Raw genomic sequence first — 9696 nt, 5'->3', positions numbered from 1 at the left:
GTAAGTACTTGTTGCCATATCAATAAAATAATGTTGAATGTAACATGATAATATAAAGAAACTGACCTCGTAGGTGCTTTGAAGAAATGAGACACTGCAGTTACAAGGAGAAGAAAAGAAAAAGACTTCCTTTACTGTACATGACCTCACTTGCACTGATGCTGCTTTCTTTTCTCAGCAGACTCATAGTTAGGAATTAGACTATAAAACAGTTTAAAGTTTACTTCCCTCCACTTGTAATATAGTGCCTTTCTTTTCACAGAATATAAAGTAGTAGAATAGTAACTTAAGAGTCAATAAAAGAAACACACGCTTAGTTTTTCGTGTCAACACACAGACAGAAAGGCAGGTCAACCACATGATCCGGCAGTCAGAGTGGCTGTAAACCGATCCTCATAGTCTAAGCACATCCTCTGTGCTGGGGTCCCTTTTCTGCCAGGCTCTAACACACACATACACACACACAGACACACACACACATTCAGCCGAGCACACATTCCTCTGCAGGCTCTGCGAGGGGCAGGCGCAGAGTGTGCTTGAAGCTTGGATCTGCTCCTCAGAGTGAGCGTCTCTCTCACTCTCTCCAAGTCGTTAAGTCTGAGAGCGGAGGAGGAAGAGAAGACAGAGAGACCGGGGGAGGTCTGACGACACTGACCCAGCTTTTCCCGGCATCTATTTTAAATGCACAGATTGATAAATGCGAGCGCACAGTCTGCATCTGGCTGTGGTCTCCTGGAGGGACATCAAGACTGAGACCCCGAGCTGTCACTGTGCGAGAGATGTGTGCAACTTATCCTGCCAGGACAAGAACTTGAAGGATACTTTTGGAAAGCTAGCATGTGTATCTATCCATGGTGGGAGTAGAATTCAATGCTGGAGGTCCCTTGTAAGAATGGATGACGCATGCTCTTCACTCGTGGTGTCTGATCCGGCTTTAAAGAGGAGAAGGAGCAACTAAAGACACAACAACTTACCAGACTTCACCTGCAACTTTCACCCAAAGCTGATATGATGCTTTTGTGTAACTTTGGCCGCCGGTTGCTGTCTTTAACAGCACTTCTGGTGATTGTGAGCTGCGGAGGAGGGGAGCAGAGGAGAGGAGCGGACAGCAGCAGCAGCAGCAGCACAGGTGGCGGCAGCAGCAGCAGCAGTAGTGGAGGAAGCAGTAGCAATAATTACAGCAGCAGCAGACGCTTCCATAAGATCCAGCATGGCCAGTGCACCTACACCTTCATCCTACCTGAGGGAGAGGGAGGCAGAGGAGGCTCATGCAGGGAGGCCAAAGCTGGGAGCACACCACAGCAGAACGCCAACTCCCTCCAGAGGGATGCACCACCACCTGAGGCGGACTTCCCCAGCCAGAAGATCCAGCAGCTTGAGCACATTATGGAGAACTATACGCAGTGGCTGCAGAAGGTAAGGAGGGGCTCAGGTGGGTGTGTGCGTTTAACAGCAATGTAACAGAGTTTACCAGAAGTGCTGGAAAACAACCAAAATACTGCTACCAAAGCAGTTTCGCAATGGTTCTGTAGAAAACATACATCTTCTCAGAATGAAGGGGAAACAAAACCAAAGACGTTCCTGTTTCTGAACTTTCAACACATTTGTGATGTCTGAACCAGAAGAGGTATAAACTTTTCACATTGCCTTTCTGATCCATCATTATGCAACATGAAGGGTTGTATTGCATCTGCAACAACTCCGCATGCGACTTGCTTTCATGCACTTTTGGAGTGGTTCACGATGTCCTATATTTGTCGGGGTATTTGTGTTTCAGCGGGTGTGTGGTCTCCCCACCGAGTGTGTGTTTGTGGCTTTCGGGAGAGATAACTTGTTTTGGTTTCTGGATGAGGCTCTCAGACTGGAAACCGCGGCTGTGTTTGCTGTTTTCTAACAGCCGACACGTTGTTTGTCAGGGTGTTTGTCAGGGTGTTTGTCAGACGGAGGGTTTATGTGCTTTAGGAGTTGAGAGTTTGTTTTCCTCTTGGGTGATGCTGTGTGACTGGTTTCTAACTGGGATATCACGAGAGGGACAAAAATTTCCTTGACAGTTTGATTACACAAGGATCTCCTTTATTAGAAAACATATCTTCACACTCATAATCGCAGGAATTATTGGATTAACTGAAATACATGGATGCCAGTTTTCTTTCTCCCTATTACTTTGACAAGACTTAGAAACACTGTATATTCTCTTATGCTCTTATGTAACTGTGTGCATTATCTGAATTGAACTTTTCCCAACAGCTGTCTTATTTTAAACCCTCATCTCTGCAAGTCCGGTCTCCGTCTGCAGCCCCATGCTGCAATCACATCTTATGTCTTCACTTCATTCTCTCTGTTGTTTCCTGTGTAAACTACCCTTTGAGTAAATTCCACACACATGTCCATTTGAGTTGCGCCGAGCGTCGGTCATAGAGCAGAGGTAGTTACATGTCAGTCACCCCGTGTTCTCCAGTGAGCTGTCTCTTTAATGGCAGGAAGTCAGGGAGAGCCCCCCAGAGACCCTCAGAGGAGGAACAGACAGAGACAGAGAATGCTCCCTTTATTTATTCTAGGCAAAGACATGTGAGTAGAACTTAGAGAATCTAAACTCAAATATAAGGACGATGTCTGTAACCTGTGATTCCTCAGTTAAATTAAAGAAATATTTTTTATTGACCTGATATGTTGTAAAAATAACTCCTTTTTAATTGCCCTGAGACAACTAAATTAAGATTTATTTATAGAACAAGTGAGGTGTTTACTATGTTCAAATATGGTTCTCCTGTAGTGTTAATGATGGCTGATATGCTTTGGCAGGCGCTCTGCTTTCCTAAGCTTTGAGTCTTTGTGTCTCCACAGAGAGCCAGACTATCTCTCTGAAACGAACACATGAATTAAATAAACAAACTTCCAAATTCAGCTTTCCTGCTCCTCCACTGCTCCACAATATTGAGCTTCTAAACGGAGATTAGCAGGACTGATCTGTGATGAAATGCTCAAAGCTTGTGGTTTGTTTTTTTCCACAAATGAAATGAGTGCACAGATAACACCTGATGGATTTGATGGATTACAGTGGAACAGGGGGATTAATCAAGCCTGAGCTTCATCAATACACCCTGAAGTCGATTCATTAGCGTCTCCTCCCGAAAACGTCTGGGCTGCTGCGCTGTGTGCCTGCTTCTCATTTCCGCTCTGAAAGTAAACTTTTCACTCCTCAGGTTGGGGGAAATGGTCATTTCTCATCAATTAACCAGGCGTTGGTCACGGCGTGCTACAGTTAGATGTTGATGGAGTTTGTAATTAGAGAGGTGTAGGGTGGAGGCCTCTCCACCCAGCTGCAGATTCAGATACTCTATCATAACCAAAGTGGAGATAGAAACAAGTCCATTATAGAGCTGTCTGTATATTTTCACAGTGTATCGATAAATGATTTTGGTTCGTAAAATGTGGAAACATATTTAAAAGTTTTGCAAAGCACATCATTTCTCAGTTCAGCAAAGAAACCAAAACCTGACAACTATTCATCTACAGACTAAAGAGACAACAAAAAGCTGGAAATCCTTGAATTTCTGTAACAACTTCCCGTTTTTTCAAAAAACATGACAGAAACTGTAAACGGAATAGTTGGCATTAATTCAGTCTGAGTAGTTAATCGATTAATCACAGTGTTCAAAGTATTTGAATCACTTCTTCTCTAGCACAATCCAAAACCTGAAAACGGTCCATGTTTTGATTTAAAAGCAAAGAAAAACTTCAAATTCTTGAATTTCCGCACCAACCAAATGTTTATTCTTAAAAATGGCTGAAATGATTAATCGATTACCAAAATAGTCGGCAATTAATAATGTTTGAATGATTAATCGAGTTTTCTCAAAGTCTTCCAATTTCTTCTACTTTGAAACCAAGAATCCTAAACCTGAGTTTCTGGAACAACCAGATGCTTCCCCCAAAAATGACTGAAACGATTAATCCATTATCAGAAATGCTGTGATTAGTTGTTTTTGTACTGATTCATCGATTAATCGCAAATCTTGGAATTACCTATTCTTTCCAATGAAGAGTAGAAAACCTGAAAATGATGCATCTGCTGCCTTCAAAGAAAAATAGAGTTTCACATCCTGCAATGTCAGGCACAACCAAATGCCTCCTCCAAAACTGATCAGAATGATCTACCAATTATCAATTAGTCTATGGATTGATTAATCGACTGATTGTTGCAGCTATGGCCTGAATCCAGATGAAGGCATTTCCAATTGGTATTTTGACTTTAAATGACTGAATATGACAAATGTCAGGTCCTAATTAGACTCTGTAACACTGACTTAATCACATTCAGGGAAGGAATGTGCTGTTCGTGGAAGGCGTCTAAGTTTAGGACATGGCGTACTGCTAATTTGCATCACAGACTTATGCGACAGAAAAAGTAATAAGCAGGGAAAAATCTCCCTCTCTTTTGGCATTAGATTATCCATGTTTCAGAATGCAAACCATGCATCTTTACTGATGAGTTTCCCTTTTCACAAGTCTATAAACCTGTGTGTGTTTCTGTTAGACCCCCAAAGCGATCCACGTGTCAAGAAAGGCCAGGGGTGAAATAACACCAGCTTTATCTTTGCTCACTGGACCTCATCCGTCTGTGATAGTACGAGTGATACTATGAAAACAGTGCGGCAGCGTTCATAGACTGAAAGTTTGACTAATGAGACCTCTGGAATGACTTTCTCCTCAGGTTTGAAAGGGGGACTCATGGAAACATCTGCCATTGCCACTGACACTATCATACTTCTTTCTGACATGTTTTGCGGTTACTGATTTAATTGACAGAATCCACAATTAGTTCATGTCAAGGTTAGTGGATAATGTTTTCAAGAAAAGTCAGTTAAATTGGTTGTAAGCCATTGACGAGTAGACTACAGAAAAACACAAATAGGCAAGTATAAGATTAGCACAAGAAAGGAATTGCTGTGGTCATTTTAGTTGGGACACTTGAACATACAGTGATAATTTGTCTAATTGCACAGCATCGGGGGAACATCAGGATGCAGTTAACATTTTTCATTGGACAGAAGATTAAGTGTTCTAGCAGTCTATCTGTCTCAATCACACCAGTGTTTTTTACTGCTTGTCCAAGCAGGAGCGCTCACCCTGATGAAAGAGAGGTTCTGAGCAGACTGAGCCAGATAGCGGCCCTGTGGCTCGGCACATAGTCTACTGTGGGGGGTGAACACAGAGTGATGCAGCAAACAGCTGTTGGGGAAGCATTTAAAGTCAGATCTTTCCTTCCTTGACCGAGGGTAGAGTATATGGACCCTGATAACATTCCTGACCAGTCAAAGGTGGCGTGTGTTTGTCCAAGGATTACTACCCTGGGCTGCCTGCAAGGCGAGGAGCCTTGGACAAGTTTGGCTCTGACCTTAAAGAGGAAATACCGACAGAAACAAGCTGCTTTACACATTACGCAATATTTACATTAAACCTTTTGATGTTCAGCATCTCTTCTTATAGAACGTGTATGGTACTTTAAAAAAAGACAAGGCTGAGAACTGGAAAACAAAACACCAATACTTTTGTAATTTGGGGTGCCCCAAATCTTTATTGGTAGTATCAGTCTAAAATTGCAGACACTGCATAAGAATGTTAAATTTGTTTGTGATGACCGGATTTTGGTATTGGAAGTATTGCAGTTTGGTTCGAGTACCGTCCATGAGTGTCTCAGAAGGCATTGGCTATACAGAAAAATGTGGAGATCAAAGGGGCAAAACACAATCCAACATAGTGAAAGAAATCCATCGGCTAACTTGTAATGACAATCAAACTCTAATGAATGTCTTTACACTGATATCTGCATTCCAGTGCAACAAACAGTTTGCTCTGAGATGCCATCTCTTAACTCCAACTCTTGTTCTTGTTTCCCAAGTTGCTAGTTGGACTGACGCAAGTCAATGTATGGACAGGGAAGTCTGGCTACACTGGAAGCACAGAAGAGTTCATTCCTCCTAGAGCCTCCAGCTTTGTTAAATGGTAGCTGATGGATTCCATGATTGGAGAAAAATCTAAACTTAAATCATATGTAAATTTAATCAATGTGGGAGGTCTTAGATTTTGAAATAACTTTGTCAAACATTGAAAGTTTGGCGTGCCGAATATGCAAAGTGAGGTCTACAACACTCAACATTGCCAAACCAACCAATTACAGGAAAACATGTAATGAAACAGAGTAAACTTGTTGGCTAAGGGCATTCATTGCTGAATATGACATATCTCAAAATGTATGTTAAGGTGTGATGCAACCTTTGCCAAACCCTGAAAGCTCTAAACATTGCCAAAAGTGTATTACACTTTTTAGAAAATGTGAAGAAACCATACAGAAGCCTCCTTTGTCTCAAAAGCAAGTCAATGCGAAAGTTTAAATAAACTGCTGTTTCTCGAGTGTCCACTTGAGGCTGGCTCCAAAAGTCCAGGAGACCCCCTTGACACGCATTAAAATGCCCATTTTTACAGCAAAATGTAACAAGTTTACAGCCTGATACAAAAAAATGGTTTTGATCTTTAAAGCTTATTTATTTCTTACTATTTTACACACTTTGATGGCGGTGAATTTTTCATATAACTCAGATTAAAGCTAAGAATTTCGCTAATTAGGGGTGTGCTTGATCTGACTGACGTGTGCATGTTGTACCGGTTTCTCGGGTAGCTTAAGGTCTGCCTCAGCGCCACCTTTTTGCTGGTATTGAGATTGATCAAAAGTTCGGTTGAGTCAGTATTTCCAATATGGTGACCACCATTGTGGGCCTCATCATGCCACTTCAGAAATCAATGGGTGACGTCAATGAGACTGTGTCCAGCAAACAGTTTCCCAATATGTGGCCGGTGCTTAAAGAGTACTAAGTAACTAGTATTCAGATCGGGTTTTTTTACATTTGTTTTAGTACTAATTTCACTAGCTGCTTGACTTTTGGTACTCTCAGGGGAAATGAGGATAATTTGGTTGTCGTAAATACTATATGAATGGATGGGTTATTCAAGATGAAGGAATGGTTGCATTGAGTTAAATGTAGTTAAAGTGCCCATCTCACAGCCTACTCTGAGAATATTCATCCTACTTCTCTAATATGTCAAGGAAAATACAAATTTGGCACAGAAAGAAGTTAAGCTAGCCAAATTGTGTCTCTGCTCTTGGGAGTGAAGTAATAACTCTTCTCCTTTCCCTCCTGGTGGAGACAGTAGAGAGTGGTTGAGAGCAGCGTTTCTTGAGAAAGGCGGTGTGTGCCAAACTAAGCTGCTCAACAAGGGGAGGAGGAAAAACTATCTGCGTTGTCTTATCCCTGTGAAATTCTCATCATTCTGCCTCTCTATGAACATTACTGTTCAGCACAAACAGTGGTTTGACCAGATACAGCAGCATGTGGGCAGCAGCTTGTTTCGTTTACATGCTGGGAGTTCATACGAGAATGGGTGAATATGTTTCTCTACTTAGCTCTATCAGAGGGCCACACAGCATGCATTCAGATCCAAGAAGAAACCTATCTATTTTAGGGGGTGACCGCTTCTATGAGAGTTTATTTTTCACTGATAAAGTGGGCCAAAACTAACAATCATACGATGTAGAAAGGCTAAGAAATGCCCAGAGGGATAAAAAGCGCTTCCTTCCTGACCCCAAAACTTGTAAAAAGGAAACCGTGGAAATTGCTTAAGGACACTACAATAACAGCTTCCAGAGGAGTTGTCTTGGTAGCACTTTCACTACGACTGAAGTGGAAAGGAAACAGAGCTTTCTACTAAGCATGCCCTGGGAATAAAGGAAAACATTATGGCCGTGCCACAATATTTCCAAATGGATGTGAAAAAAAATGGATCCCAACATTGTTAATGTTTCAGATTTTCAGGAAATGGAGCATTTAGTAGTTTTGTCACACTCAATATGGAAAGACTCTTTGTTTTGAGACCGCCCTTTTACCAGAAATCATATTTCAATGCAACCAGTGGCTCTAAATGTGCTAGGGAGTTTTGATATTGGCCAGACAGATATTGTACACCTTTGTACCTTTATAACTCAATAAATTAAGATGTATTTCTTGGTTATTTCCATGTGTGTCTTGAATCTGTCTAGTTTATCTTACGGCAGCCATAACTCAAGTATGTGCTTTCTTTTCCATCACTCATTTTAGAAAATCACTCTCTGGTGGGAACTTTATACTAGATTTATTTTGTTTTAATTACAAGTTGATTCACTTGGCTAAATGGAATTCAGAATTTATGGTATTCCTTCTGAAAACATTGTTGCTAGTTCGTAGTTTGGCACCCGCTGATGCATGTGTGGTATAAATCGAGGACTTCCCATGATAGGTTTATGTTTCCATGTGCCCTCGAGTATATTTAGTTCCATAATGGTGCAAATTTTTCTTCATTAGGTTGTCGTAGGGTTTATAAATGATTGTGCTCTGCAACGTGTCAATCAGGCAGGAAAGTCATTGGTTGAAGTGTACAGAAAGTTTTGTGGGAAAAACAAGCAAAACTTTAACATTTTTATAACCTACTGACTGGTAACAACAGTAGCAATTATTCATTTATAGTCTTACATGTGACTCCCTTTTTTATATGAGTCTGATAATAACTCTTCTTTTGGCTTTGTTTTTGGTCTCCTCCACCTCTAGTTGCCCCATTACATTAACAAGCTAGCTACTAGCTTTTTTGCCATCTTTTTTGGTTCAGGTCAGCAGGCTAATGATGAGGCTAATGCTTTCACAACTGTAGACTGTTTGCCTTCATTGGATTTAGATGATACATTGATTAATTTTTCCCTTGGGGCATTTGTACTGTCCCTACTTCATTACGGCACAGCCTCTTTTTCCCACACTGCAGGTTATGTATACTGCTTGCACTTGCATTGTGGGAAGCCAACACAAAGACGCCGACTAACATTAGCCAACTACCTATCAACAAAAGTAGTAATGGGTTTACTTGGAGCAGCAAGGAGGTCGAATACAGATGAGCATATTTCTCAAATGTTGGACACCGATCACAAAAATACAGAAGTTTACAGACTAGTGAGACAGTGAATGAACGAGAGGGGCCCCGCTCTGCCAAGAAGGGCAAGAAACTCATACAGCTTGAATGTACAAGACCAACTTGTGAAAGGGAAGGTGCTAGCGATGAAAAGAACAAAATTCCCTGGTTCAAGAGTTCTCAGAACTAAACCAGTTGTAGAACCAGGAGATGTTGTCAAGTCCTAGCACCAGCTCTTCTACTGATGTCGATTGGATAGAGACAGTGAGTAATGTTAGCCTATGGCTATCACTGGAGTGTGATGAGTCAAGCAGCTTCCAATTGCTGGATTGATTGGGTTCTGAGAGCAAACAAACCACCCTAGGGTTTGGAAGCAAGTTCAGACCACCTAGGTGATCTCAACTTGCTTGTTTGTTGTAGCTCTGCATCGGCTGTGTTCACATACGTCCAAACGACCAATTCTGAAATGCCCCCAGTTACTGAACAGCTTCTCATAATAATCTAGGTGTGAAAACACCTGAAAGTTACCAGCTAAAAATCCAAAATAATCAGCTGAAAGATGCTAAAATACTCAACAGAGCTCAAGTTCTCTGCAGAGTTACCTTATTCATTTTTGGTTCAATGTTAGAAGCGTTTTTTTTTTTGTTGTTGTCTCATTTGATCCATATATTCCTAAAAATTTAAGTTAAGGAAGCTTTAGTAGAT

The 9696-nt window shown here is 41.3% G+C and overlaps 1 protein-coding gene across 1 annotated transcript in view; it reads left to right on the top strand.

The window, feature by feature from the left end:
- The first annotated feature begins 558 nt into the window (after positions 1-558).
- Positions 559-9696, top strand: part of angpt1 (angiopoietin 1) — a 67047-nt gene continuing 57909 nt past the window's right edge. The window contains exon 1 of the mRNA XM_034705314.1: positions 559-1416. Within this exon, the coding sequence (XP_034561205.1) occupies positions 1009-1416 (408 nt within the window). The 5' untranslated portion in view covers positions 559-1008. The remainder of the gene's footprint in view (positions 1417-9696) is intronic.

The sequence above is a fragment of the Notolabrus celidotus genome, chromosome 16 (genome assembly GCF_009762535.1).
Source record: "Notolabrus celidotus isolate fNotCel1 chromosome 16, fNotCel1.pri, whole genome shotgun sequence".
NCBI classification, from domain to species: Eukaryota; Metazoa; Chordata; class Actinopteri; order Labriformes; family Labridae; genus Notolabrus; species Notolabrus celidotus.
Note: the sequence above shows the minus strand (reverse complement) of the source record. Positions and strands in the feature narration are given on the sequence as shown.